The 27,640-nt window shown below is 57.1% G+C and overlaps 1 protein-coding gene across 1 annotated transcript in view; it reads left to right on the top strand.

Annotated features, from left to right (window-relative positions):
• The window catches only part of LOC102439945 (serine/threonine-protein kinase WNK2-like), a 118,748-nt gene that overhangs the window by 47,473 nt on the left and 43,635 nt on the right, over positions 1-27,640 (top strand). Inside the window, 13 exon segments of the mRNA XM_023747294.1 lie at positions 3,903-3,996; positions 4,789-5,071; positions 7,736-7,950; positions 10,278-10,409; positions 10,730-10,915; positions 11,970-12,518; positions 14,232-14,522; positions 14,894-14,943; positions 15,686-15,854; positions 16,277-16,393; positions 17,356-17,526; positions 17,767-17,812; positions 18,246-18,365. Of these exon segments, the coding sequence (XP_023603062.1) occupies positions 3,903-3,996; positions 4,789-5,071; positions 7,736-7,950; positions 10,278-10,409; positions 10,730-10,915; positions 11,970-12,518; positions 14,232-14,522; positions 14,894-14,943; positions 15,686-15,854; positions 16,277-16,393; positions 17,356-17,526; positions 17,767-17,812; positions 18,246-18,365 (2,423 nt within the window).

The following is a 27,640-nucleotide window of genomic DNA, read 5'->3' as shown; positions in this document are numbered from 1 at the left end:
GCGGTGGGCTTTGGTGGGCAGTGGAGGGTGGCGGTGGGCGTTGGTGGGCGTTGGGCAGTGGAGGGTGGTGGTGGGCGTTGGGTGGGCTGTGGAATCGTGGGGCACAGCCTTGAGAGTCTGTGGTTTCCAAAGGTTGGAACAAAGCCAGAAGGGGGTTGCCGTGGGAGGCGTCTGGAAGGAGGTTGTGTTACGTGTGTCTGTGAGGGACAGCGTGGGTCGGATACCCCTCTGCCCAGATGCGGGACGTGGCTCAGAAACGGGGTGTCAGGAAAGGCCCCGCTCTGACCGGGTTCTGCCGACTTTGCATAAATGTGGGCCTTAGAGTTTGGATTGTGTTACATTGTGTTTTGAGCCGCATTTGGCCCAGGAGGCCAGCGGGAGCAGGCGGGGGTGAGCTCAGGGTCGCGGAGAGAGGAAAGGTACCGTGAGAAACTGATGAGACCGGCTTTTCCTGGAGAAACTGGGCAGAAGTGAGAGCCAGCAGGGTCACTGCAGAGGGCGAGCCCGCCTTCCCTTTAAATGACCGTGACTGAATATAGCGCATCTATCAGAAGTGCCCACAGGGTGCAACCAACAGGTGCTGCCCAGCTGGACTCGCCAGCGCGGGGGGTTTAGGAGGAGGAGTGGCCGGGCAGGAAGAGGTGCAGCTACCCGCTGGGTCCAGGCCCTGCTCCCAGAAGGAGCCAGGCTGGTTGTGCAGGCGAGTGCGGGAGCCACGGCCGAGGGCGGTCGGTGGGCTCATCGGGCCCAGGCACGTGGTGAGGTGAGGGTGCAGCAGGCCAGCGGGAGACGGAGTGGGCGCCGCATGGCCAGTCACGGCCCCACCTTCCACCGGATGCGGCCTGTGCCCTGCAGCGCTCGCATTTGCAGTGGGTGTGACGTCCTGTCCGTGGCCTGGCTCCCAGGTCAGGACCAGCCCGCCCCTTCCCAGCTGCCAGTCACAGGCAGACACGTGTTACGCACGGATTGAATGGGTCTCCAGCGCCGTGCCGGGAGGCTGGCCCACGTGGCGTGCTGGGGACTGCTGCGCATTTACTGAGCGTCGCATCTACACAGTCCCCTGCACGGCGCCCTGTGATGCGGCAGCGCCGTCCCTCCTCACGCTGCCGGACCCTTTCCGCGCTCTGCTGAAATTTAAAGCACAAATAAGTGACATGCGAGGCGGCGTGCAGGCCAGCAGCCTGAGGCGACGTTAGGGTGTGGGTCGTGTGCGGTGTCCCGGAGGGACTTCGGGCCGGGGACCTGGCCAGCAGCGCACACTGACCAGGGAGCAGGAAGGGGGCCCTCCGTGGAGATGAGGTGCCCTGGGACAGCCTTGGGGGACAGGTGCCTCTGGGCTCTGAGGGTGGGGCCGGGGCCAGGGACGCAGGAGGCGCAGGCGGCCAGCGGTGTGTCCCGCCCTCTCTGGGTCAGCCTGGGCACCAGGGCTCCTTTCCTGCCCGGAGGGATTCACTTCGGGGGGCCAAGCCGGGTCCAGTGTCCAGTGCTCTGGGCCGCAGGGGCGCCTCCCGGGTGCTGCCTGCCCCTCAGCCTACAGCCTCCTCCTCCTGCTCAGGGGTCTGGACCCAGCTGCCCTTTCTGGGTCTGCCCCACCTCCCTGGAGGACTCTTCCCACCCGATGCTGCTCTCCTGCAGCCCAGCCGCACCCCCAGGCCCGACTCCCCAGTCCCTGGCACTCGCTGAACTGGCAGCAGGTCCCAGTGGAGGCCCTGGGCCAGTGTTTCTCCTCTCCCTCCCCCCCCCCGCCCCCGTCTCCTTCAGAAGAGCTTTCCATGTGGAGCACTTTCCCTGCAGCGCAGTGTCCACGCAGCAGGCACGTCCCGTGCTCAGTTCCAGGCAAAACCAGAACAGCGTGTCCCCACTGCTCTGCGTGGAGCGCGGGCCGGATTGGGTGGAGCGGCTGTGCTGACCCGACGTGCTGCCTGCCAGTGCTCGCGCCTGGCCCCTGCGGCTCCTGCCGGGCCTGGCTGGTGCTGGTCCCGTGGCTGTTGGCCCGGTGCTTACCTCCCCACCCACCATAAACCCCAGAGCTGGCACCAGGGGCCCGGCCTCTGCAGCCCCAGGTCTCCCAGCCGGCCCTGGGCCAGCGCCAGGACCTGAGGAGGCTCACTGCCCAGCAGCCTTAACTCAGCACAGACTTCCTCCAAACATAGAGTAACAGACGTCATGAATGAGACGTGCCAGTTGTCATAAATGGAAGGTAACTCACAAGGAAACTCAGCAGGAGCACAGGGTGACCCCGCACCGGGGCTGCTGCCTCGTTCTAAGGCTGAAGTCAGTGAGCACTGGGGGTGCTGCCTCGTTCTAGGACTGAGGTCAGTGAGCACTGGGGGTGCTGCCTCGTTCTAGGACTGAGGTCAGTGAGCACTGGGGCTGCTGCCTCGTTCTAGGACTGAGGTCTGAGCATTGGGGCTGAGGTCTGAGCACGGGTGGGGGGGATTCTGGCACCCGCTCTTGGTTCTGACAAGGCTCTCAGGGTGGCAGGGAGCAGGGTGGACAGCTCTGCTCTCCCTCTAAACACACCCTTGTCCCCTCCCAGCAGGTCCTCAGGCAGGGACATGGGGTGGGGGACGTGGATCAGAAAGACGATGCCTGGGGGAAGGCAGGTCTCTGATCTGGAGGCTCCCCTCAGTGGGCCCTGGGCAGCGGGCGGTGGGGGGGCCCAGCACAGGGGGTTCTCGAGGTTATGTGCCAGCTTTACTTCTGCCTCATCCCCCGGATAATGGGGCTTTCGGGGTGACATACGATGTGGCTACAATCTTCCCTGGTTGGGAAAAAACAGAAGCGAGGCCTGGCGAGGCTGACTGTGGGGAGGCGCGGCGTCTGTGCCGTGCAGGGAGGAAAGTGGGTCACGGGCAGAAATAGAAGTGGCAGCAGGAGCCGGGGCGGCCTCTTTTCAGGGCCTCCAGTCAGGTGGCTGTGCCCTGGGCGGCGCGTGCTGACCCCCGGCCTGGCCCCTGCTCTCACCCGCTGAGCCTGGGGTGGGGAGGAGGGGGCACGCGGGGGTCATGGTTCATCCCGTCAGAGTCGTCTCCTGAGTGAGCGAAGTCATCACAGACGTCCCAAAGGGTTGCAAGCATGCGCCCAAGCCCTGTGTGAGGACATCGCCGCCGGGCAGCCTGGGGCCTGCGCCCCAGGACTAGGACGAGGACGTGGCTGCCCAGCTCCCGGGGTCAGAGCCGGAGTGCAGCCGCCCTCGGCCCATCCTTCAGTGCCAGGCTCTGTGTTCAGGAGCCCTGTGCGCAGGCAGGGCAGCCCGCCCTCTAGTTCGCCTCCCGGACTCCCTGTGGTCGCGTGGTGGGGGTCTGCAGGTGCAGCCCTCCTTAGTGACTGTTGGTGGGAGGTGCTGTGGAACTAGCAGTGTCTCCGTTCCACCAGGTTTTTTATTTCTATTTCTGTGGACGCACAGCTGGGCTTTATTCAGTAGGTTATATGCTCCGTTGGTGAGTTAACCCTCACCGTGCAACCAATGCCCCAACTCCACACTGTGCACACACCTCTCCCCATTCTCCAAGGTCGGGGGTCCAGGTGTGGCTCAGCAGGCGGTTTGGGGTCAGGGCCCCTCGTGAGGTGTGGCCAAGGCTGACCTGGGCTGAGGGGCGACCAGGGCTGAGGACCAGGCCAGCTCACGTGGCTCCGGGGAGACTCAGTCTCTAGCCAGGGGGGTTGTTCCACAGGCTGTTCATGACATGGCCTCGTGTGAGCCAGTGAGCCAGGAGGGAGGGAGACAGACAGACGCTGAGGCTGAGAGACAAAAGGAGAGAGGCAGAGAGAGGTAGAGAGAGGGATTGAGATGGACGCAGATGAGAGACAGACAGGAGAGGGACAGACAGACGGAATGCCCATACGTGGCCCCCCTTTGTAACCTCGGACCACAGGGACACTCCCGCTGCTGCCCGCAGACCTGTGTCCCTTGGGTGTACGCGTGTGGACACGCCCTTTAACCCGCCTGGTAGCACGGTGCACTCGGACGCTCAGAATGTCCAGATGCGGCCGGTGGGCAGCCGGGCGCTGGCACCTGCTTCCCTTCTGGCAGGAGGCGTTGTCCAGCCCCTGCCCTTTTCCTGCCGACCTGACCCCGTGCGTGGGCTGTCGCCCTGTGCCACGCTCCTGTCGACATTTGCGTGTTTGTCTGTTGTGCCTGTAAACTGGGGTCACACTTTTCCAGGCCAGCACCGCAGGCTTCTCCTCTGATTTTCTCTCTTCCACATGGGGATCCGAGTGATGGCCAGGAGCCTGGCTTCCCCTCTTTTGTGGTTTGACCATGAATCTCCTTGGAGAGAGCCATGGTGTTTCCCAGGAGCCTCGGCTCCTTTACAAATGCTCCCCAACACCCTGTGGGGTGCGCCGGGTCCCTAACGCTGCACAAGGTCCTGGTCTCCAGCTAGAGCCGTGCCTTCTCGGAGAATGCTGACAACCGCGCTGGCCTCGGGTCCTCCTCCCTGCCCCCAGCACACGCATTCGGCCAGGACACCGTCTGCTCAGGCAGCCTGGTGGGGGAGGGGCACCAGGCAGCCTCAGGGCTCGGACAGTAGGCTGCTTCCTTCCCTCCAGCTCACCTCAGTGAGGCCCAGAGGGTCACTCCCCCTGTGGGTGTAGTTGGCGCTGAGGCTGTCCTCATGGGATGATGGGAGCGTCCCTGAAGGATGGGAGGGGCCTGAGGAGGGACTTGGCGCTGAGACCCGGTGACTGGGCAGTGGCGGTGCGGGTGGAGGGCAGGCTGGGCAGTGGGGTGTACGGGAGGGGGAGAGGGGATGGTCCCAGTAACGACCGGGGATCCCCTTGCAGATCGAGTCTGGGTTCTTCCACGAGAGCGACGTGAAGATTGTGGCCAAGTCCATCCGCGACCGCGTGGCATTGATCCAGTGGCGGCGGGAGAGGATCTGGCCAGTGCTGCAGCCGCAGGAGCGGCAGGACCCGGGCAGCCCCGACACAGCCAGGGCTCCGCACGCGCCCCTGCAGGTCCAGGTGACCTACCACACGCCGGCGGGGCCGCTGGAGCCCGAGGAGCCCGAGGCGGACCAGCACCTCCTGCCCCCCGCGCTGCCGGCCAGTGCCACCTCCCTGGCCTGTGAGTGCCGCTCTCCCCTGCCCCGGCTCTCCTGCGGGTGTGGGGTTGGCATGGGAGGGCTCTTCCTGGGCGGGCGTGGCAGCATCCCTGGTGCTGCACAGAGCTCTCGGCCAGCTCCTCAGGACAGGGGCACAGACGTGCAGGTGCCCCAGAGCTGCCGTGCCAGTCCGCGGGTGTAGCAGCTCCGGCGGCTCCTCATCCACTGGAGGGTACCGGCCGGCAGCATGGGGCCCTGGGCTCAACACCGGCTGGGACGTCTGTTCAGGACAGGGCATCCGAGGGCTGCCGGCCGAAGGTTGAGTGGCCGTGCTGTGTGACCTTTGTCCTTAGGAGTGTCTGTCCCCAAGGTGACCTGCCGTCTAGTGTCGAACCTTGAGACCCTGTGTGTTACCGGTGGGCAGTGGGGTCCGTGCGTACCTGGCTCCGCCCAGACCTTTGGACCAGAGCAGCGTCTTCTGCAGATCCAGGCAGGAGCGGGCCTGCCTTGCCCTCCGTGCCCACGTGCCGCTGTGGCTGAGGCAGGGCGGCCTTCCTGTCTGGAGAAGCACAGAGTTGCCGGGCAGCACCATGGGCTGTGGTTGGGTTGTGTGCGTGGGGAGGTGGACCAGTCTGAGTGACGTATTGAATAGGCACCCCCTCCATTTACCGTTAACGCAGTGGGATGGTTTCAGAGCAGGCTCTTTAAGCTAAAAGCAGTGGCTGGTGTCACTTTGAGACAGTTAGCTTACTGTTTGCTTCCTTCCCAACCTCAAGTTTGTTGTGGAGAATAAAACTGCTGTAGCATCTTACTCCATGTTTTTATAAACCAAATCAATCAATCGACGAGCATAACTTTGAAGGAAAAAGCGCACACACTCTGCAAATGTACTCGTTAGCTGCACGGTTTCTGGGATGGGAGTGAGGAGGTTGCCTTTTGTCACATTCGAAGAGGATGTACACAAAGCCAGTGAGCGTCCTCCCTGGGCCGCTGATGCCCGCTAACTTCCCGAGACAGCCTGCACGTGCGGTTACTCACACCCACACTGCACGCTCGGCTCCGCCCACAACCTGCACACTCAGCACCGCACTCTCGGTCAGAGCAGGGAGCCCATGCACAGCCCTGCCTGTGGCCGCAGTGCCCACGGACAGACAGCTGGACAGACAGGGGCCCCAGGCAGCACACCCCGGAGAAAGGACCGGATCCTGGGAAGCAAATGGAAGCACATGCACCTGCACCCATCGGGAGGTGCAGATGTGCCCGCGAGTGCCGCGTACGCCGTGACCGCCCCGCAGTTCAGATCGCGCTCCGTGCAAGGGAGGCGTGGTCCCACTCCCGGACCGTGAGAGTGGAATTCATCCGTAGTTTAAAATCTCTTTTTAAAATGTGATTTTTAACTATACAAATAATAGACATGTCCACCTCAGAATTTTGGAAGTTACGTGCGTGGTTAGAGCTGCTGTACGTGAGACCTGTCGGGTCTCTTCACGTCCTCCGTGCAGCTCCCTCCGTCTCTGTCTTCCTCTGCGTCTCTCTGTCTCTCTTGTGAACTCCTTTTCTGTCTGTCTCTTTGTCTGTCTGTCTCTTTCTCTCTCTTTGTATAAGTGGAAATGACTGCCAGGCACCTCATTAAAAACCAGAGCCACTAGTCTGGTTGCTTTTGCACAATCCCACCTCAGCATTCTTATGTCTTCCTCGGTCAAAATAAGTCCTAATCAGTCCTGGGGAAAAGTTATTTTTATACAAAGTTGAAAAGATACCCCTTTTACTTTATTTGTTTAGATAATATTGCCAATCTGAACAGTGGCCCCTGTAGAAATAGCTTGGTGTATACCCATGACAAATTGTAATGTTTGTGTAGCTTTTGGAATCTGGTAGTAATGGACTGGGAGTGCTGTTTTAAACAGTTTTTGAACCTTTGGTCAGATGAGCCGGTGGGCCATGTGGGTCCTGTCTGCTCCCTTCACAAGCCCCGCCCCCAGGTGTGGGCAGCTCCGCCCACTGGCCATGTCCCAGGCCATGTGGGGCTGGCTGCAGGAGAGGCCGCAGAGCCTCCGGGTCCCCTCTCACGGCCTCTGTGGGGTGAGGGCCTTGTCAGCCCCATTTTCCAACCAAGTTAGACCCGGCCTGTGACTTGGGGGCCGGGTTTGGACCCAGACTTCCTGCTTCAGACCCTGTCACTGTAGGTGAAGACGGTCAGGGTCTTCGAGCCCCCCATCATAAGACACGGGTGACCGCTGACCGGAGTCTTTCTGCACGCGGACATCCGGCCTCCCGAGACCCTGCGCCCTTGCAGGGCTGGACGAGGGCTTACTTCAAGGCCAGGCTGGCGCTGTGTGAGGCCCTGTCCAAGCCAGGGTGGGGGCAGCTGCCCGGCCTGTGCGGACTATGTGAGGTGCCCTGGGATGTGTGGTGGCCTCGGCAGCCCCCCAGGTGTCAGCTGTGTGGGTGGGCTGCCAGGGCCGTCTCGGGGTGCAGTTGGCCCCTTACGGCTCTGTCGCTGGATATGTGAAATGATGCACATTCATTGCTTACACCACCTGGAAACACAAGTCTTCTCCCAGGAGAAACGTCCGGACGAACTGCGTGTTCGTGGGAGCCCACATGTGCCTTCCCGGGGCCTGTGTGGCGTGTCACGGGGGCGACGTTTGGGGCCCCACTCTGAGCTGTGCTTTTGTCCTCCCCAGCGGACAGCACGTTCGACAGCGGCCAGGGCTCCACCGTGTACTCGGACTCACAGAGCAGCCAGCAGAGCGTGGTTCTGGGCTCACTGGCGGATGCCGCCCCACTCACCGCCCAGAGCGTGTGCAGCGCCCCCGTGAGCGTGAGCGTGAGCGTGAGCGAGGGGCTCGTCCTGCCGCACAGCCTGCCCTCGCTGGGGGCCTACCCGCAGCCCGCCACGGTGAGTCAGCTTGGCCCTGCCCCACAGAGCCCGTCCACGCGGCCTGGAGCCGGGGATGGGCCCTCGGCTCTGCGGCCTGTGCTCAGCTCCGCCTGCCTGAGCGGGTCCGCAGGAGGTCCGTCTGTGCCGGGAAGTGCAGGCTGCAGGCTGGAGGCCTGCCGGCGAGAAATACAGAAAACAGCCAGTGAACCCAGTGTGAGGCGTGGAGGTGCCTGAGTCGTGAGAAATGTTTTCAGTGCCGTTTGAGAAGCGGATTAAAAGGGCTCATGCGTTTGAGGAATAATTTGTAAGCCTCCTAGGCGAACGGAAATGGCTAGGTAAAGGGTCACATTTGGCATATATTTTTCAACCAGAGGCCCAGGGCATGAATTTGTGCACGGGTGGGGCCCCTCGGCCTGGCCAGCAATCGGGGCCAATTGGGGCCAGCGGCCGGGGGAGGGACCACAGGAGGTTGACCGGCAGTGGAGGTTGGCTGTGGGAGCGCACTGACCAGCAGGGGGCAGCTCCTGCATTGAGCATCTGCCCCCTGGTGGTCCGTGTGCATCTTAGCCACCTGGGACCTGCCGTTCGGTCGTTGAGGCTTTTATATCCATAGATGTTGATTTTAATGCCAAAGAAAGCAAAGCAATTGCTTGCTTCCCAGTCCTGAGCAGGCAGAGAAGTTGCCCTTGAGGCAGGCGGTGCCGTGCGGTCCAGCAGGAGACTTAGGCCCCTGGGCTTAGGAGGTCAGGGCCCGGCCTGCCTGGAGCGCGGTCCCAGGCTCTCCCTCCCTCTCCGCACCCTCCCACGGTGGCCCCGCCTCCACTGTCCTCTGGGCTCAGAAGCTGCTCTGGACAAGCAGTGGGCGCTGGCGGGGCCGAGCCCAGGCTCTGTGGCACTGGCATGGTTTGCTCGTATTGTGAAATGAGGTGAAGTGCAGTTAGTCATCACGGCACGAGCAGCTCTGTCGGGAAAGCCACTGTTCCTCGGAGCACGTGTCTTGGCTTTGGGCTCGCCCGGCGGGAGCCGAGCCGCTTCTCAGGCGCAGGTCAGGCCTCTGGCTCCGGGCCGCCCGTCCGGGCAGCCCCTGCCTGTCCAGCTCCTGCCTGCAGACGGGAAGGCCGGGCCCCGGGGTACAGGCCGGCGGCCAGGACGGAGCTGGATGCCGCCAGAGTGCTTTCTCCCATGTCTTGCCTGATTATGCAGAAACAGCTTGGGCAGAGGGTGGGAGGGGATCCCCAGTGTCCGGGGTCTCCTGGGAAGGGTGATTGTGGTGAAGGAGAGCAGGGCGGAGGGGCTGGGGCCTCCTGAACCAGCGTGGCCAGGCCGGGCGGGAGCCGTGCACGGCGACTCTCCCGGGCTCCGCTGAGTGCACGGCAGGCTTGTCCGTCGCAGCCTTCACTGCGAAAGGTGGACACGACAGAACAGGTGCAGGTGGCAGATCACTATCCTGGGACTCGCCCAGAAGCCCCAGAGACAGCGGGCCGTCGCTGAGAGCAGGCTGGCTCCTGCCACCTGCGGTGTCCTCCTGCTTCTCACTTCCCCACTATTTTGAAGTAAATCCCAAACGGAAAGATATTTTGTCCGTAAACATTTCAGCCTATACCTGCCGGATCCAGACTCCTGAAAACAACACACTCCCATGGTGCACCAGCAATGAACACATCAGCAGCAGTTCTCACTGGCCCCCCACAGCCATGCTGGAGACCCCGCTCTGCAGGGGCCCGGGCTGCAGGCCGGATGTCTGCCTCCATGTTTCCGTGTTGTGTGCATGTGCACACATGTGCGTGTTATACAGTCAGGAAGCAAATGCACTTTATCTTTCCCCACTGTTGTCATAACCAGCGTTCCTCTAGTTCTACAAAGCCCTTATAATGGCCTTTTCTCACGACTGCATCATATTCTCTGGTGCTAATGTTCTAGAACAGTGGTTCTCAACCTTCCTGATGCCGCGACCCTTTAATATAGTTCCTCATGTTGTGGTGACCCCCAATTTCATTGTTACAAATGGAACATAATTAAAGCATAGTGATTAATCTCAAAAACAATATGTAATTATATATGTGTTTTCCGATGGTCTTAGGCGACCCCTGTGAAAGGGTCGTTCGACCCCCAAAGGGGTTGCGACCCACAGGTTGAGAACTGCTGCTCTAGAACATTCCTTGGTTAGGAGTTGTGATCATATTTGCCTTAAAGGCCGCCACATCTTGCTTCTGTGAGTCATGTTCCTAGGCAAACCGTCCCTAGCAGGTGATGGGCATGGGGAGTGAGTGGGTCCCTGCATCTGTCAAGCTCGTGGCGGGTGGGGTCTTCAGGGCAGCCACTGAGCCTGCCCCCGCTCTCTGCAGCCTGGCCTGCCGGCGGGCTCCATCCCGCCCTCCACCCGCGCTTCGCTCCCACCGCAGCATTTCCCGGAGCCAGCCGTGAGCTTTGCCCCTGTGCTGACCGGCCCAGGCCAGCCCATGCCCTCAGGCCACCAGGTGAGTGTGGGCTGCCCCTCCTATGGCCACCGTCGGTGCCTCAGTCTCCCCTGACAATCAGCCATGGCTGGCCTGGGCCCAGGGTGCTCATGGGACAGGGGGTGGGGGTCTCTTGTGTTTGTGGAATTCAAGTCCCATAGCACTGGGAGGGGCCTCATTCACACACAGCATTCTCCCAGATCTGCATGTCTGGGTGTGTAAGTATGTGTGTGCATGTGTGTGCATGTGTGTGTGCACACTCACTGATTATCTCTGTCACGTCCGAGCACCTGTGGACATCTCAGTGGGACGCTGTGTAAGAGACGCCCCTCTCCCTCCAGCCTCCGCTGGCCCAGCCAGCGCCCCTGCCACAGGTCCTGGCCCCGCCGCCCATGCGCCCTCTCCAGCCGGTGCCCGCTCACCTGCCTCCGTACCTGGCTTCGACCTCCCAGGTGGCCGCGGCGCAGCCGACGCCCATCCAGATGCCATCGGTGCCTCTGCAGCCACTCACTCCAGTCCCCCCGCAGGTACCGCCCCTCTCCTGCCCGCCCCCTGCTGACCGTGGGCGGGGGTGGAACGCACATGACGGTGGTCCTTGGCAGCACATGCTTGGTGCGGGGTGCCATCGCCCAGACTCGTGCCAGTGATGGTCATGGGGTGCTTTTGCCTCGTGGGGGTCACCGAGCTGTGATGGGAAGTACCGCTTCCTGGGAAGGCATGAGTGTCCCTGAGGTTCCCCCACGACACAGGTTCCTACCTGCCAGCTGTCACCTGGCACAGCCCTGGTTTCCCTTCCCATCTAGTTAACCACCCCTCGCTTGTTGGTGGCTGTGGCGTTTAGTTGCTTTTCAATGCACAGAGGTCGGCCTGCACCTCGTCACCACCTTCGAGCTGCCCGGGCCGCGTGCGTGTGACGCTCGTGTGCTGCCACCAGAACGGCTTTCTCTTTAGGGCAGCGGCTGCCAGCCCTGTCACCTGATGGCACACAGACTGGTTCCTGAAACTCGGCAGCACTCGGAAAATGTATTTTTTGCCAATCTGACAAAATAGGTTGAATTTTGATTCATTCACAGCAGGCATCGATGGTTGTGTTGGCTGTTGTTATTTCCTTATTTGACCATCGAAGGGAGAGGTCAGTGCGCTGACATATAGTCAGGCGCTGCGTGCTGGCGAGTCCTCATGCACGCCGGGCGGAAGCCCTGCTCCGGAGAGAGCTGGCCGAGAAGCGCTGGAGTGTGAAGTGTGGAACCCAGGGGCCAGGTGCTGGGTGCCTCGGACCAGAGGTTTGGGCGCTCCCATGGTGGGGACACCCATCCTCCCCAGTCCTGGTGGCACAGCCGACATGCCTGGCCATCCTCAGAACCACCCGAGGCCCTCACGGTGGGGCCAACGGGGGCTCCCCCAGGCCACCCTCTTTCCTTCCCTGTGGAAGGTGTCATGCGCTTGGTTTCACTGGAATTGAGTTTCCTCTTGGGTTCCTTTGGCAGCAGCTGCACAGAAGTATCTCAGGCAGAACCTGGTTGTGCCGGCGCTGTCCCGGGGGCCGAGCCTCCCGGGGCCGACGTGCTCCATCTCTTTCAGATGCCTCCACCTCCTGTCATCCCGCCAGTTGCTCCGCTGGCCACACTCGACAGCCTCCCCTCAGCGCTCCCCGACCTGCCGGCTGCCAGTGGGCCTGCGGTGCCGCCTCCCTCTCAGTATTTCTCTCCTGCCGTCATCTTGCCAAGCCTCCCGCTCAGTGCTGCCGGCCCCCTGCCCGCGTCCCCAGCCCTGCCTCTGCAGACGGTCAAGCTTCCCCACACCGCCGGGGCACCCCTGGCCATGCCGTGCCAGACCATTGTGCCAAATGTGGCGGCCACCGCCACTGCCATCCCTCTGCTGGCCGTGGCCCCGCAGGGCGTGGCCACCCTGTCCATCCACCCAGCCGTGGCCCAGCTCCCGGCCCAGCCCGTGTACCAGGCAGCCTTCCCGCAGATGGTGCCCAGTGACGTCCCGCCTTCTCCTCTCCACACGGCGCAGACTGTGCAGGCTGCCCCTCTGCAGCAGGCACCCCCCGTGCTGCCGCAGCCCCGCCTGCCAAGCGTCACCCACCTTCCTGAGCCGGCTGCTGTCCCCCAGGTGGGGAGCCAGGTAATGCCTGCCAGGAGGGCCTGCTGTCCCACACTGGGAGACCCTGTGGTGCCCAAGATGCAAAGGGCCCGAGGCTCTGCTTCTTCGTGGCTGGAGGGCGGGGTCCCGGTGGGGACAGGCCAGCAGGCAGCGCTGTCCACAGGCTGGGCTCTCCCCCTGGGTGTCTGCTGCCTCCTCCCACTCCCAACACCTGTCAGAAGCCAACGGTTCCACGGTAGGGCCAGTAGCTGCTTGTGGGTTCCCCACCTTGCTGTGCCGCGGCACCTGCCCTCACCTAGTGGGGCCTGGCAGCCTCCTCTGAGGGTGCTGGGGAGGCTCACACTGTCCATCTTGTCACCTGTCAAAAAGAGGTAGGTTAATAACTCCATGTCAGGGAAACGGGGCCCCAGGGTCCGGGGACCTGATCTATCAGTTGGGGTCCAGGCAGTGGCTGGGAGCGTGTGGCTGCTGGCTCCAGGGTGGGCCTGGCAGGCAAGGATGATGTCCCAGGGTCAGGAGGGGATCTTGGCCGGTGCACGCGGACAGTGAAGGGACGCAGACGCGCTGGGCTGGCTGGGTGAGCCTCCGAGTGGCTCTGCTACCTGCCCAGCCTGTGTTTTAGAGTCAGGGCTATGATCCACCCTCTGAGGAGAGGAGTGGGGTGGGGCCTCTTGCCTGGGCACTCTCTCACCTGGTGCCCTCCCACCTGGGTGCCTTCCCACCTGGCCCTAACCCTCAACAGCCTGTGCCTGGGCACTGTGCTTTCCTTGTAAAGCTTAGGCTCCTAAGCTAAGGTGGGCGGATGCCTCCTTTTGATTCTGCCGGGAAGATCCACCCGAAGCACGGGTGCCGGTGCCAGCTCACGGCACTGCTCCAGTCTGGCTGAGAGCCTGGCCTGAGTCGCGCAGGCTCCTGGGCGTGCTTCTTACTGTCTGAGTCCCAGAGGGGCTGGCACTCAGAGAAGGACGGTGGCTTCTGTTGACCACAGGAGGGCGTTTGTTTAAACACGCGCGCGAGGAGGTCAGCAGCCGGCGCCCTGGCTGTGCAGGCCCTGGGCAGCTCGTGGGTCAGAGTGGTGTCCACTCACGGGTCAAGGCCGTGTGGGGAAAGCCAGGGCCTGTGGGGAGGCTCGGGGCCTGCGGTGGCAGGGCCTGGCTGGCACATGGTAGCACCGCGCTGGCTCGATTTCATCGAGGAGCTGGCCCTCCCCCCCCCCCCGCACCCCCTCCTCCCCTGGCCGAGCAGTCTCGTGCCAGCAGGCCCAGCGGGGGTCCTTCCATTTCCGACCACGTTTTTCCATGGAGAGCTTTTAAAGGGAACAGTGGGGAGCCAGGCCCAGCTCCCAGGTCACCCCAAGGAAGGCCAAGGTCCAGCGCTTCTCCCTCAGGAGGCAGGGGTCAGGGCAGCGTTCGGTCCAGGCCCCGAGGCTGACGCTGAGTGACCACACGTAGGGCTTTTCAGCCAGACGCACTAGACGTGCAGAAGGGAGGTGTGGTTTTAGATTAGAGTTGACACAGTGGGGACTCAGAGTGCCTTTGTGTGTTTCTTCTAAGTCTGTGTACAAGTGTTCTCAGAGGCCAGGCTCGCCTGGGCAGGAGTGAGTGCCTTGGAGAGGCTGCCTCGAGACCCCCAGACCTGCTCACCCGCCCGGACAGGGAGGTGCCTGCTGTGCCCTGGCTGCTGGGCCCCCAGAAGGCAGTGGCACTCCAACTTGCATGCCTTCTGTGCTCACAGATCCTGCTTGGCCACCCGCCTGCATATGCTGTGGATGTCACCGCCCAGGCCCCCACGGGACCCACTCCTGCTGCCGTCCTCTCCCCGCCCGTGCCGGAAGGGCTGCCCCCCGCTGCCCCCGAGCACCTGCCGCAGCTCCCCAGCTCGCAGGCCCCCGCGCCGATGGCTGCGACTCCGAGCTTGCCTGTCCAGTCCACTGCGCTGCCCCCCGCCAACCTGCCCCTGACCAGTGGGCCTGGGCTCGCCAGCCTCAGCTCAGCCGTCCAGCTGACTGTGGAGTTGGCTCCGGAGGTGTGTGGGGAGGTGGGATGTGCACCTTGGGACACATGTGCCTGCTCACCGTCCTCTGCTGCCCCCAGATGTCAGTTTCCTTAAATGCATTCCAGGTGGAAGGTGTGATTGTTTTTTTACAAGTAGATTTTTTTTACAAGCCTCCCTGGCGGTGTGCTTCCTTGTAGGGGTGGTCAGAGTGGGTTAGTGTGCTTGGGAAGGGGAGGGTCCCGGCTCTTAGGGATCGGCTTGGCTCCAACAAGATGAAACCCTCATGCCCGCTGCCCTACGGGGTCTGCTTGCTACGGTCAGAAGGGACCAGGCAGTGGCTGGGCTGGCTGCTGCGCTGGCTGCGGGAGGGACGTGACCCTTCATCCTCGTGTTTATTTCAGGAGCAGGCCTCCCAGGACACGCAGCCTGGCCTCCTGCAGAGCTGTGAGAGGTATGGCCCGCGGCTATGTCACGGGGACCCGCCTGCCCGGCCCCTCACGGGGCAGGGCTTCTGCTGACATCAGTGGGGCCTCCCTGACCTGCTGGGGCCTCCAGGAGCCTCTGGGTCTTGGCCAGCACATGCTGGAGTTGGGTTGTGCGATGCCCCAGGCTGTGTCCTGGTCCTGGTGCTGGTCTGTGTGCGAGGGTTTCCAGGTGCTGGTGGGGAGGAGACTGGGAGGGCAGGGCCCGCACCCCGTCCCCCGTGGCTCCCAGGCATGGGCATGCGGAGTTTGGGAGGGAACTGGTTACAGGAAGTGACCCTGGGTCCCACCCTCTCGGTAGGTCAGCACCAAGCTCACTGCTCTGCAAGTTCTCATACTTGCAGCAAACCGTGTGGTTGGCATGTTTCTGTTGCTTTTGCACAGATAGGGAAACTGAGGCACGGGAGAGGATCGTTTCTGAATTTTGATGTTTACCGTGAGGAGGTGGGGCTTGCTTGATAGGGCAGGAGGCTGAGAGGACCAAGGTCCTAGGTCAGAAAGCCCACGCGTCTCCCGTCACCTCAGTGCTGCCCAGGCGGCAGGAGGGCTGCGTGCAGGGGTGCCCCGTGGGGCACAGCTGGCTGCAGCCCTCAGGTGGTCTAGCTGAGCACACAGATGCTGAAGCTCCTGGCTGCTTCCTGAAGAGCTGAGCTTCCCCGGGAGGCCAGTGTGCAGTCGTTTCGTGGGTGAGTAACCCTGGTTTTCCGACAGCTACGGAGGGTCTGACGCCCCTTCTGGAAGGGAGCTGAGTGACAGCGGTGACGGCACCTTCGGAGCGGGGAGGCTAGAAGGCAGGCCGGCCCGGAAACACCACCGCAGGTCCACACGCACGCGATCCCGCCCGGAGAGGCTCAGCCGGCCCCGGCTGACCATCCTGAATGTGAGGAGGCAGGGGTGGTGGGTGGCGGGCGGGAGCTCCCACCTGGCTGCAGGTGTGCAACACCTGGTCTCACTGTCCAGGACCCGCAGGTGTGCAACACCTGGTCTCACCGCCCTGGGTCTGTAGGTGTGCAACACCTGGTCTCACCATCCTGGGTCTGCAGGTGTGCAGCACCTGGTCTCACCGCCCTGGGTCTGCAGGTGTGCAACACCTGGTCTCACTGTCCTGGACCCACAGGTGTGCAACACCTGGTCTCACTGTCCTGGACCCGTGGGTGTGCAACACCTGGTCTCACTGTCCTGGACCCGTGGGTGTGCAACACCTGGTCTCACTGTCCTGGACCCGTGGGTGTGCAACACCTGGTCTCACTGTCCAGGACCCACAGGTGTGCAACACTGGGTCTCACTGTCCTGGACCCGCAGGTGTGCAACACAGGTGACAAGATGGTGGAGTGCCAGCTGGAGACGCACAACCACAAGATGGTGACGTTCAAGTTCGACCTGGATGGGGACGCACCCGATGAGATCGCCACCTACATGGTACGCAGGTGTCTGCCAGGTGATTGGGTCGGTGGCACTGCCCCTGGGTTGGCCAGGCTGCCTCCTCCAGGTCCTTTGGGCACTTGGCTGCCAGCCCCCTTGTTGCCAGCCTTGCCTGTCCTGCAGCTTCTGCAGTGGCTGCCGGGTCCGGGTCCCCGCGGGCTGCTGCTCAAGCCTCGGCTTCTCCTGCTGAACTGTGCAGCCCTGGGCTGGGCCAGCCACCGCTGCCTCTGCCCACGGGGGTTTAGTGCAGAGCAGAGGCCAAGCGGGTCACTTGGTGGAGATCTGCAGGCCGCTCTGCGTCCCCACGGGCAGGGCTGCGTGTGCCCCGTGAGTCCCCACGGGCAGGGCTGTGTGTGCCCCGTGAGTCCCCACGGGCAGGGCTGCGTGTGCCCCGTGAGTCCCCTCGGGCAGGGCTGCGTGTGCCCCGTGAGTCCCCACGGGCAGGGCTGCGTGTGCCCCGTGAGTCCCCACGGGCAGGGCTGCGTGTGCCCCGTGAGTCCCCACGGGCAGGGCTGCGTGTGCCCCGTGAGTCCCCACGGGCAGGGCTGCGTGTGCCCTGTGAGTCCCCACGGGCAGGGCTGCGTGTGCCCCGTGAGTCCCCACGGGCTGGGCTGTGTGTGTCCTGTGAGTCCCCACGGGCAGGGCTGTGTGTGTCCTGTGAGTCCCCACGGGCAGGGCTGTGTGTGCCCCGTGAGTCCCCTCGGGCAGGGCTGCGTGTGCCCTGTGAGTCCCCACGGGCAGGGCTGCGTGTGCCCTGTGAGTCCCCACGGGCAGGGCTGCGTGTGCCCTGTGAGTCCCCACGGGCAGGGCTGCGTGTGCCCTGTGAGTCCCCACGGGCAGGGCTGCGTGTGCCCTGTGAGTCCCCACGGGCAGGACTGTGTGTGCCCTGTGAGTCCCCACGGGCAGGACTGTGTGTGCCCTGTGAGTCCCCACGGGCAGGGCTGCGTGTACCGTTGCAGGTGGAGCACGACTTCATCCTGCAGGCCGAGCGGGAAACGTTCATTGAGCAGATGAAGGATGTCATGGACAAGGCAGAGGACATGCTCAGTGAGGACACGGACGTGGACCGTGGCTCCGACCCGGGGGCAAGCCCACCACCCCTCAGCACCTGCAGCCTGGGTGCCGGAGAGGTGAGCTGGGCGGCTGTCCTGGGAGGGCGGGACCTGAGTCCCCCACTCCAGGCCTGCGGGCAGCAGCCACCCACCTTCCTGCCGGGAGAGCCTGCAGGGTGCAGCCTGGGGCGAGGTGCCCGCCCAGAGCGCGCCGTTAGCACAGGTGGAAGTGCCCGGCTCCGAGGCCGCGGGGCTGCGAGGCCCGGGCTCCGTGTGCTCAGTCCGCGGTTTACTGATGGCCGCCTTCACCTCCCTCAGGAGAATCGCCAGTCCCAAGCCAACGCCCCAGTATATCAGCAGAACGGTACGTGCCTCCTGGGACCCCCAGACTCCTGTCATTGTCCCTTCTTTCTCCAGCGGCGGGTGATTAGAGCCCCACTGAGCATGTTGGGAGGGAGCTTGGCCATCACACTGGGGGTGTTGGACTGTGTGGTGACCTCGCCCCCAGCTCCTCCCTGTCGGGCCCAGGTGTTGGCAGGGTGGCATAGATTCCCGCTGTCTGCTGGCCTCGGCTGGCATTGCCCCTTCAGTGATGGTCCCTTGGGCGTCCTGGGAACTAAGCCGGTGGGAGTGCTTGTTGGGGCCCCGGGCTGCCGCCGAGGAGCCGAGAACGGCTGCATGCCCCTCAGTGGTGTGAGAGTTCCCCAGAGCGTCTCATGGCAAGTGTGGCCCAGGGGCAAGGGTCCCACGGGAGAAACATGCTTGCTCTCACCAGCTGCTTTTGTCCTGCCCTTTAGTCCTGCACACTGGGAAGAGGTGGTTTATCATCTGTCCGGTGGCCGAACACCCGGCTGCAGAGGCCCCCGAATCTTCGCCCCCACTTCCTCCGAGCTCCGTGCAGCCAGAAGCCAGCCCAGGTAGGACCAGCCGCCAGGCTGCCTGCTGGGGCCAGCGCTTCTCTCCCTGGCACTGCTCTGCACCTGGCTCCACTCGTGCACGCAGGTCAGCGTCAGTGCTGTGTGCCCCGCTAAATGCAAGGAACTGGCCGCCGCTGTCATCCCAAAGCCCAGAGCCGCCTGCGGGGCTGTATTCCTCTCCAGAATTTCTACCGAATGGCAGGACCCAGGCTTGGGCTGCTGGTTACCTTGGCTGTGAGGTGCCGCCCAGGGCTGCACAGGTGTGTGCTGGAAGCGCTCCGCCTCGTTCTCTCTTACCAGTGTCATCTTGCAGCTCCCAACTCCCTGCCCCATCCCTCAGTGGCCGCCGGCAGGGATGCCCTGCTGGTTTTTGGGGTGGGAAAGTCCCTTGTAGTGTTGAGACTGATTTTAAATTGTCACCAAGGAAAATGACACTCGGATATTGATCTTTATCTGGTGGACAAATACCAGCAAGCTTGCCCTTGGGCTGTTGGTTAAGTCCTGATTTTTGTGGTTCCTTGGGTGGCTGAAAAGAATCACTTAAACAGATTTAAGGTTAATTCCCTATAAGCTGGCAGGAAAAAGTTGCTGATTATATAACTTGACAGTCGTCCTTTTCATCCACATTTCCACTTTCTGTTTTCAGTTACCTGCAGTCATCTGTGGCCCAAAAACATTAGATGGAAAAATCCCAGAAATAACAATCCATAAATTTTATTTACTTATTTTAATTTTTTTAAAAAATATGTTTTTATTGATTTCAGAGTGAGGAAGGGAGAGGGAGAGAGAGATAGAAACATCAATGCTGAGAGAGAAACATTGATCGGCTGCCTCCTGCACGCCCTCTACTGGGGATCGAACTATGACCTCCTGGTTCATAGATTGATGCTCAACCACTGAGCCATGCCAGTTGGGCTATTTAAATTTTTATTGAATTAATTGGAATAACATTGGTTAATAAAATTATAGGTTTCAAACAGACAATCCTCTAATATAATATCTTGACCCAAAGTCAAGTCTCCTTCCATCAGCATTCGTGCCCTTCACCTTCTTTTACCTCCCCCTGCGCCCCTGGCCTCTGGTAATCACCTTCCTGTTGTCTGTGTCTGTGAGGTGTCTTTTTGTTTGTTTAATCCCTTCGCCTTTGTTCACCCAGCCCCCAGCTCCCCTCCCCACTGACAGCGGTCAGTCTGTTCTCTATGAGTCTCTTCCTGTTCTGTTTGTTTATTTTGTTCATTAGGTTCCCATACAAGGGAGACCATATGGTACTTGTGTGTCTGACTGACTTACTTCAGTTAGCCTGATCCTCCAGGCCCCTGCATGCCGTTGCCAAAGGTGGTAAGAGTTCCTTCTTTCTGAAGACTGAGTAGTATTCCCTGGTGTGGAGGTACCACGCTTCTTTCTACACTTACCACCGATGGCACGTGGGCTGCTTCCAGGGCTTGGCTGTTGTCAGTAACACTGTGATGAACATAGGGGTGCCTATATTCTTTCATTAGTGTTTCAGGTTTCTTTGGATTTATTCCCAATACTGAATCCTGGGTCATAAAGCAGTTCCATTTTAAATGTTTTGAGGAAACTCCATACTGTTCTCCAGAGTGGCTGCACCAGTCTGCATCCCACCCACCAGCAGTGCACGAGGGTTCTCTTTTCCCCACATCCTTGCCAGCACTTGTTTGTTGATTTATTGATGATGGCCATTCTGACAGGTGTGAGGTGATAACTCATTGTGGTTTTAATTTTCATCTCTCTGATGATTAATGATGTTGAGCATCTTTTCATGTCTCTTGCTATCTGTATGTATGTCCTCTTTGGAGAAGTGTCTACTCGTGTCCTGGGCTGATTTTTTAATTGGATTGTTTGAGGGTTTTTTGGTGTTGAATTGTATAAGTACTTTATAAATTTTGGATATTAACCTTTCATCAGATTTATTATTGACAAATGTGTTATCTCATTCAGTGGTTGTCTTCATTTTGTTGCTGGTTTCCTTCACTGTGCAAAAACTTTATTTTTTTAAATGTCACTCTACTTTTTATTTTTTTATTTTTTATTTTTTTTTAAATATATTTTATTGATTTTTTACAGAGAGGAAGGGAGAGAGATAGGGAGTTAGAAACATCGATGAGAGAGAAACATCGACCAGCTGCCTCCTGCACACCTCCTACTGGGGATGTGCCCGCAACCCAGGTACATGCCCTTGACCGGAATCGAACCTGGGACCTTTCAGTCCGCAGGCCGACGCTCTATCCACTGAGCCAAACCGGTTTCGGCATGTCACTCTACTTTTTAAAAAAAATATATGTTTTTATTGATTTCAGGGAGAGGGAGAGAAAGTTACAAACATCAGTGATGAGAGAGAATCATCCATCGGCTCCCTCCTGCTTGCCCCCTGCTGGGAATCGAGCCTGCAGCTTGGGCATGTGCCCTGACCTGGAATTGAACCCTGTCCTGGTTCATGGGTCGACACTCAACCACTGAGCCACACTGGCTGGGCTGCAAAAACTTTTTAGTTTTATGCAGTACCATTTCTATATTTTTTCTTTGGTTTCCCTTACCCGAGGAGATATATCAGAAAATATATTGCTATGAGAAATGTCCAAGATTTTACTGTGTATGTTTTCTTCTAGGATTTTTATGATTTCTAATCTTACATTTAAGTCTTTAATCCATTTTGAGTTTATTCTTGTGTATGGTGTAAAAAGGTGGTTTAGTTTAATTTTTTTGCATGTGTCTGTCCAGTTTTCCCAACACCACTTATTGAAGAGACTGTCTTTACCCTATTGTATGCTCTTGCCTCCTTTGTCAACTATTAATTGACCATAGCTGTGGGTTTATTTCTGGGCTCTCTATTCTGTTCCATTTATCTATATGCTTATGTTTTATGCCAGTAATTTATTCCCATGTATTTTTTTAATGCAATTGTAAATGCAATGTTTTCTTAGTTTCCCTTTCTGATAGTTTATTACCTGTATATATAAAACCCTAATATGCAAATAAACCGAACGGCAGAACAGCTGAACAACCAGTCGCTATGACATGCGCTGACCACCAGGGGGCGTGCGCAGAACATGGCGGGCATCGGCCGCGGCAGGATGGTGGAGCAGGTGAGCGGGGGCGCCAGACCAAGATGGGGTGCCGGTCACTGTCTTCCGGGAGAGCCTCTGGTGATTACTGAAAATTCTTTGTTCTTGTGCGCCGCGGTCCCACCAGGTGCTCGCACCTGCTGCCGGCGCCAGCCCTGCTTGCACCGGCTGCTGGTGCCCAGTGTCGGCCCCGATCGCTCGGCACTGTCAGAGGGTGTGAGCAGCAGCTGCCGGCCCCAGTCGCCCCTCAGGGTTTCTCCCCCTCCCCCTGCTCCTGAGGGCTGATCTGGGCCGGCAGCTGCCTCTGGCCATGGCCCCACTCATACCTGCTGCTTGTGCCAGAGCCTCTGCTCACACCTGCTGCCAGCGTCCGGCACTGGTCCCACTCACTCGGCGCTGTCACTGGGTGCGAGCAGTGGCTGCCAGCCCCAGTCGCCCTTCAGGGCTTCTCCACCTCCCCCTGCTCCTGAGGGGCAATCAAGGCAGCAGCCACTGCTCGCAACCGCTGATGGCACCGGCCCTGCTCGCACTCACTGCTGGCGCGCCAGCCCCAATCGCCAGTGGGTGTGAGCGGGGCCACGCCGTGAGAGTGGCAGCAGCAGGAGCGGGGCTGCCAGCAGATGGGCCTGGGGGCCTTGGCAGGAGGGGCTGGGTTGGGGCGCAGAGGATGGGCTGAGACCCGCCCTTGTGCCCACCGCAGCCTCGCGACCCACAGTTCCTTTCAAGGCACACAAATTCATGCGCTGAGCCCCTAGTTGGTGTAATAAAAGGCAACTGATTTCTGAATATAAATTTTGTATTCTACTACTTTACTGAATTCATGTATCAGTTCTAGTAGTTTTTGGTAGAGCCTTTAGGGTTCCCTATACAGTTTCTTGTGTGTCATCTACAGATAGTGACAGTTTTATTTCCTCCTTTCCAATTTGGATGCCTTTTATTTCTTCTTCTTGTCTGATCGCTGTGGCTAGGACTTCCAGTGCTCTGTTGAATAAGAGGACATCCCTGTCTTGTTCATGATCTTAAGGGAAAAGCTTTTAGTTTTTGCCCATTAAATCTGATTTTGGCTGTCGGTTTGTATATATGGCCTTTATCATGTTGAGGTATGATCCATCTATTCCCATTTTGCTAAGAGTTTTTTTTGTTTTTTGTTTTTTATAAATGGATACTGGATTTTATCAAATGCTTTTTCTGCATCTATTGATATAATCATGTGGTTTTTATTCTTCAGTTTGTTTATGTGATGTATCACATTTATTTATTTACAAATATGGATGCAAGTACCAACTTTGCATCCCCCAAATAAATCCCACTTGGTCCTGGTGTATGATATTTTTAATTTATTGCTGGATCCAATTTGCTAATATTTTGTTGAGAATTTTAGCATCTATGTTCATCAGGGATATTGGCCTATAATTTTCATTCATTGTAGTGTCTTCATCTGGTTTTGGAATTAGGGTAATGCTGGCCCGTAAAATGAGGTTGGGAATCTTCCCTCCTCTTGAATTTTTTTGAATAGTTTGAGAAGGATAGGTGTTAGTTCTTCTTTGAATGTTTGGTAAAATTCACCTGTAAAGCCATCCAGTGAAGGACTTTGTTTGTTGGAAGTTTTTTGATTACTGCTTTGATTTCATTATTTGTAATCAGTCTGTTCAGATTTTCTGTTTCTTCTTTTCTTAAAATATATTTTTATTGATTTCAGAGAGGAAGAGAGGGATAGAAACATCGATGATGAGAGAGAATCATTGATTGTCTGCCTCCTGCATGCCCCACACTGGGGATGGAGCCCACAACCCGGGCATGTGCCCTGACCAGGAATCGAACCGTGACCTCCTGGTTTATGGGTTGATGCTCAACCACTGAGTCACCACGGCCGGGCTTCTGTTTCTTCTTGATTCAGTTTTGGAAGATTGTATGTTTCTAGAAATTTATCCATTTCACCCAGATTTTTCAATTTTTGGCGTATAGCTGTTTATAATATTTTCTTACAATCTTGATTTTCTTGTTAGTTGTTACTTCTCTTTCATTTCTGATTTTACTTATTTGGGTCCTCTCTTTTCCTTGATGAGTCTTGTTAAAAATTCGTCAATTTTGTTTATTGTTTCAGAGAGCAGCTTTTGGTTTCATTTTCCTTTGTACTATTTTTTTAGACTCTATTTTATTTATTTCTGCTATTATCTTTATATCTTTCTTCTACTCAGTTTGGGCTTTGTTTCTTCTTTTTATAGTTTATTTAAGTGTAAAGTTAGATTGTTTACTTGAGATTTTTCTTATTTCTTGAAGTAGGACTGTAATCCTCTGAAGTTCCCTCTCAGAACTGCTTTTGCTGTGTCCCATAGATTTTGGGTTGTTGGGTGTTCATTTTCATTTGTTTCAAGGTATCTTTTGATTTCTTCCTTAATCTCATTGTTAACCCATTCATTGTTTAGTAACATGTTATTTAGCCTCCATGACTTTGTGTGTCTTTCATTTTTTTTCTTGTGATTAATTTCTAGTTTCTTACCATTATGGCTAGAGAAAATTAGGATTTCAATCTTAAATTTATTGAGACTTGTTTTGTGTCCTAACATGTGGTCTATCCTAGAAAATGTTCCATGGGTACTTGAAAAGAATGTACATTGTGCTGCTTTGGGTTGAGAGGCTCTGAAGATATCAATTAAATCCATCTGGTCTAGTGTGTCATTTAAGGTAGCCATCTCCTTGTTGATTTTTCTGTCTGGAAGACCTATCCATAGATTGCCATGGGATGTTAAAGTCCTCTACTATAACTGTATTGCGGTTGACTCTCCCTTTATGTCCATCAACATTTGCTTTTATATTTAGCTACTCCTGTGTTGAGTATATTAATGTTTACAAGAGTTATAACCTCTTGTTGGATTGATCCTTTATCATTATGTTGTGTCCTTCCTTGTCTCTTCCTTGTCTAAAGTGTATTTGGTGAGATATAAGTATGGCTACCCTGGCTTTCTTTTCCATTTCCATTTGCATGAAATCTCTTTTTCCACCCCTTTATTTTTAGTCTGAGTGTCTCTTCCATTCTGAGATAGGTCTCTTTTAGACAGCATATATATGGGTCTTATTTTTTTAATACATTCAGCTACCCTATGTCTTTTGATTGGAGCATTTAAGCCATTTACATTTAAAGTGATTATTTATAAGTACATATTTATTGCCATTTTATTATTTTAACTATGTTCCTTTTTTCTTCTCCGTCTCCTTTTCCTCCTTCTTTTTCTTTTTCCTTCTTCCCTCTTCATTCTCTTCTTCCTCATCTTCCTTTTTCCTCCTTTTCCCTTCTTCTTCCTCTTCTTTTTCCTCTTCCTCTCCTTCTTCCTCCTCTTTCTCTCTCCCGGCAATCCCTTCTGGCCTGAAATGGTTCTGTTCAGAAATCAGCTGGCAGTCTTATGGGAGTGCCCTTGTAGGTTCTCTTTATCTTTAACCTTTGCCATTTTAATTATGACATGTCTTGGTGTAGTGCCTCTTCAGGGTCATCTTGTTTGGGAATCTCTGTGCTTCCTGGACTTGTGTGTCTTTTTCCTTCTCCAGGTTAGGGAAGTTTTCAGTCATTATTGCTTCAAGTAGGTTCTCTATCCCTTGCTCTCTTTCTCCTTCTGGTATCCCTATGATGCGGATGTTATTATGCTTCATGTTGTCTCAGATGTCCCTTAAATTACACTCGTTTCTTAAAATTCATTTTCTCTTTGCTGCTCTGATAGGGTGTTTCCTGCTACTTAGTCTTTCAAATAGCTGACTCAGTCCTCTGCTTCATCTAACCTCCTATTTATTCCTTTTAGTATATTCTTCATTTCAGATATTGTGTTCTCCATTTATGACTGGTTCTTTTTATGGTTTCTATGTCTTTTCTTCACACTGTTTTAGTCCTTACTAAGTTCCTTGTACTCCAGTAAGTTCCTGAGCATTCTGGTAACCATATTTTTTAACACTGTATCTGGTAAATTGCTTTAGCTCCTTATCATTTAGCTCTTTTTCTGGAGATTTCTCCTGTTCTTTCATTTGTGACATGTTTCTTTGCTCCCCATTTGTCTTCCTCTTTGCGTTTGTTTCTATGTATCGGGTATATCTACTATGTTGGGTGGCCTTATGTAGTAGGTGTCCTTTGGGATCCAGTGGCACAGTCTCCTTGAACACCTGAGCTGGGTGCTCCAGGAATGTCCCTTGTGTGGGCCATGTGAACCCTCCTGTTGTAATTGAGTCTTGATTACTATTGACCCATTCATGCATGGGTTTGACCCTCAGGCTGGCTGGCCGTGCAGGTGCGGGTGCGGGTACAGACCACGTGAAGCAGAAGGGTCTGTGCTCTCTGAGATCTCCCTTTAGATACGCCACTTGTGAATCTAATCTGGTGTTGTCTGAAGCTGGCCACTGGGCATGTTGGTTCTGGGGCCTCTGAGGAGAGACTCTGGTGCAGGTCTTTGTCAGAGGCTGCCTGTGATGGGCCTGGTAACCTGTTTGGCGCTACAAAGCAATTTGCAGTTTGTGGTTGCCTCTGCTGGGCCTGGGCGCATGGGAAGGACCAAGCTGTACACCATGTCTGGCTTCCACCAGCAGTGAGTCTGGGCGCAGGTCAGCAAGTCCCAAGGCACCCCTAGATCCACCTACACTTGCCTCCACCTGCTGGCTTCCTGTTAGGCTGTCGCTGAAAGAGCCTGGTGGGACTCAGGTTGCATGAGGAAGGTTCTCAGTGAGTCCCCAGGCATGGGTGAGGGGTGTTCACATCAACTGGTTGCCTCCCACATATGCCCACTGATGCAGGTTCCAACTCAGTGTCAGTGCTGGGTCTGAGGCCACTCAGTAAAAGTCCCAGAGTAACCTACGTCTAGCTGCCACCCCCCAGGTGCCCACAGACCTTTGTGATCTCAGGAAATCATCAGGGGGAAGCCATCCAAGTTTATCAGGCCCAAACAGACCAAGATTTTGCCCTGTGAAGGGAAGGCTTTGCACTGGTCAAGTGTGTGAGGGAAAAATGGCCCTGTCCTGGAGCCACATAACTCAGTCTGTCCCAGGTTTTGTCAGGAACCTGAGCTATGCTGGGTGGAGCTGCCGGGAGTTGGGATGGTGAGGTGAGTGAATCTCCTGTGAAGGTGGTGCTGGCCAGACTTCAGGGAAGGAGGGAGTGGGGGGCCCTTGCCCCAGAGCCACACAACTCAGTCACTGACACTCCCTGAGTCTGCCTACGCTGAGGCATCACAGTGCTTGTGTTCAAGGAACCTGTGTTTTTCTCAATAATGGCCTCAGAGTACAAGAGCGGTGATGCTGATGATTCAGATATACTGAATAGAAGCTGTAAATTGCTTTCTTTAAGTGGAAAGGTGAAAGTTCTTGACTTAATAAGGAAAGAATAAAGATCGTATGGTTAGATTGCTAAAGTCTATAGTAAGAACAAATTTTCTATCTGAAGCTGAAGAAGGAAAAAGAAGTTAGTGCTAGTTTGCTGGGAGCACACTCATATAACTTTTCTAACTTTTATTACAGTATATTGTTTTTGTTAATCCTCACCTGAGGATATTTTTCCATTTATTTTTATTTACTAGAGGCCTGGTGCACAAAAATTTGTGCACTCGGGGGGGTCCCTCAGCCCGGCCTGTGCCCTCTCGCAGTCTGGGACCCCTCGGGGGATGACCACCTGCTGGCTTAGGCCTGCTCCCTGGGGGATTGGGCCTAAGCTGGCAATCAGACATCCCTCTGGCAGCCTGGGAGCCCTCGGGGGATGTCCACTTGCCAGCGAGGAGCAGGCCTAAGCTGCAGTCAGACATCCTTAGCGCTGCTGAGGAGGCAGGAGAGGCTCCCACCACCACCGCTGTACTGGCAGCCATCAGCCTGGCTTGTGGCTGAGCAGAGCTCCCCCTGTGGGAGCACACTGACCACCAGGGGGCAGCTCCTGCATTGAGCGTCTGCCCCCTAGTGGTCAGTGTGTGTCATAGTGACCAGTCATTCCCAGTCGTTCTGCTGTTAGGGTCAGTTTGCATATTACCCTTTTTTTATATAGGAGTGCCTGGCCAGCCTGGGTGAGGGGCTGATGGCTGTTTGCAGGCTGGCCACAGCCCCTTCAGGGTGGGGGTCCCCCCTGGGTTGCCTGGCCAGCCTGGGTGAGGGGCTGATGGCTGTTTGCAGGCTGGCTACAGCCCCTTCAGGGTGGGGGGGGTCACCACTGGGGTGCCTGGCCAGTCTGGGTGA

This window comes from Myotis lucifugus, unplaced genomic scaffold (genome assembly GCF_000147115.1).
Source record: "Myotis lucifugus unplaced genomic scaffold, Myoluc2.0 scaffold_833, whole genome shotgun sequence".
Taxonomy (NCBI): domain Eukaryota; kingdom Metazoa; phylum Chordata; class Mammalia; order Chiroptera; family Vespertilionidae; genus Myotis; species Myotis lucifugus.
The sequence above is the reverse complement of the archived record's forward strand: the minus strand, read 5'-3'. Positions and strand labels throughout refer to the sequence as shown.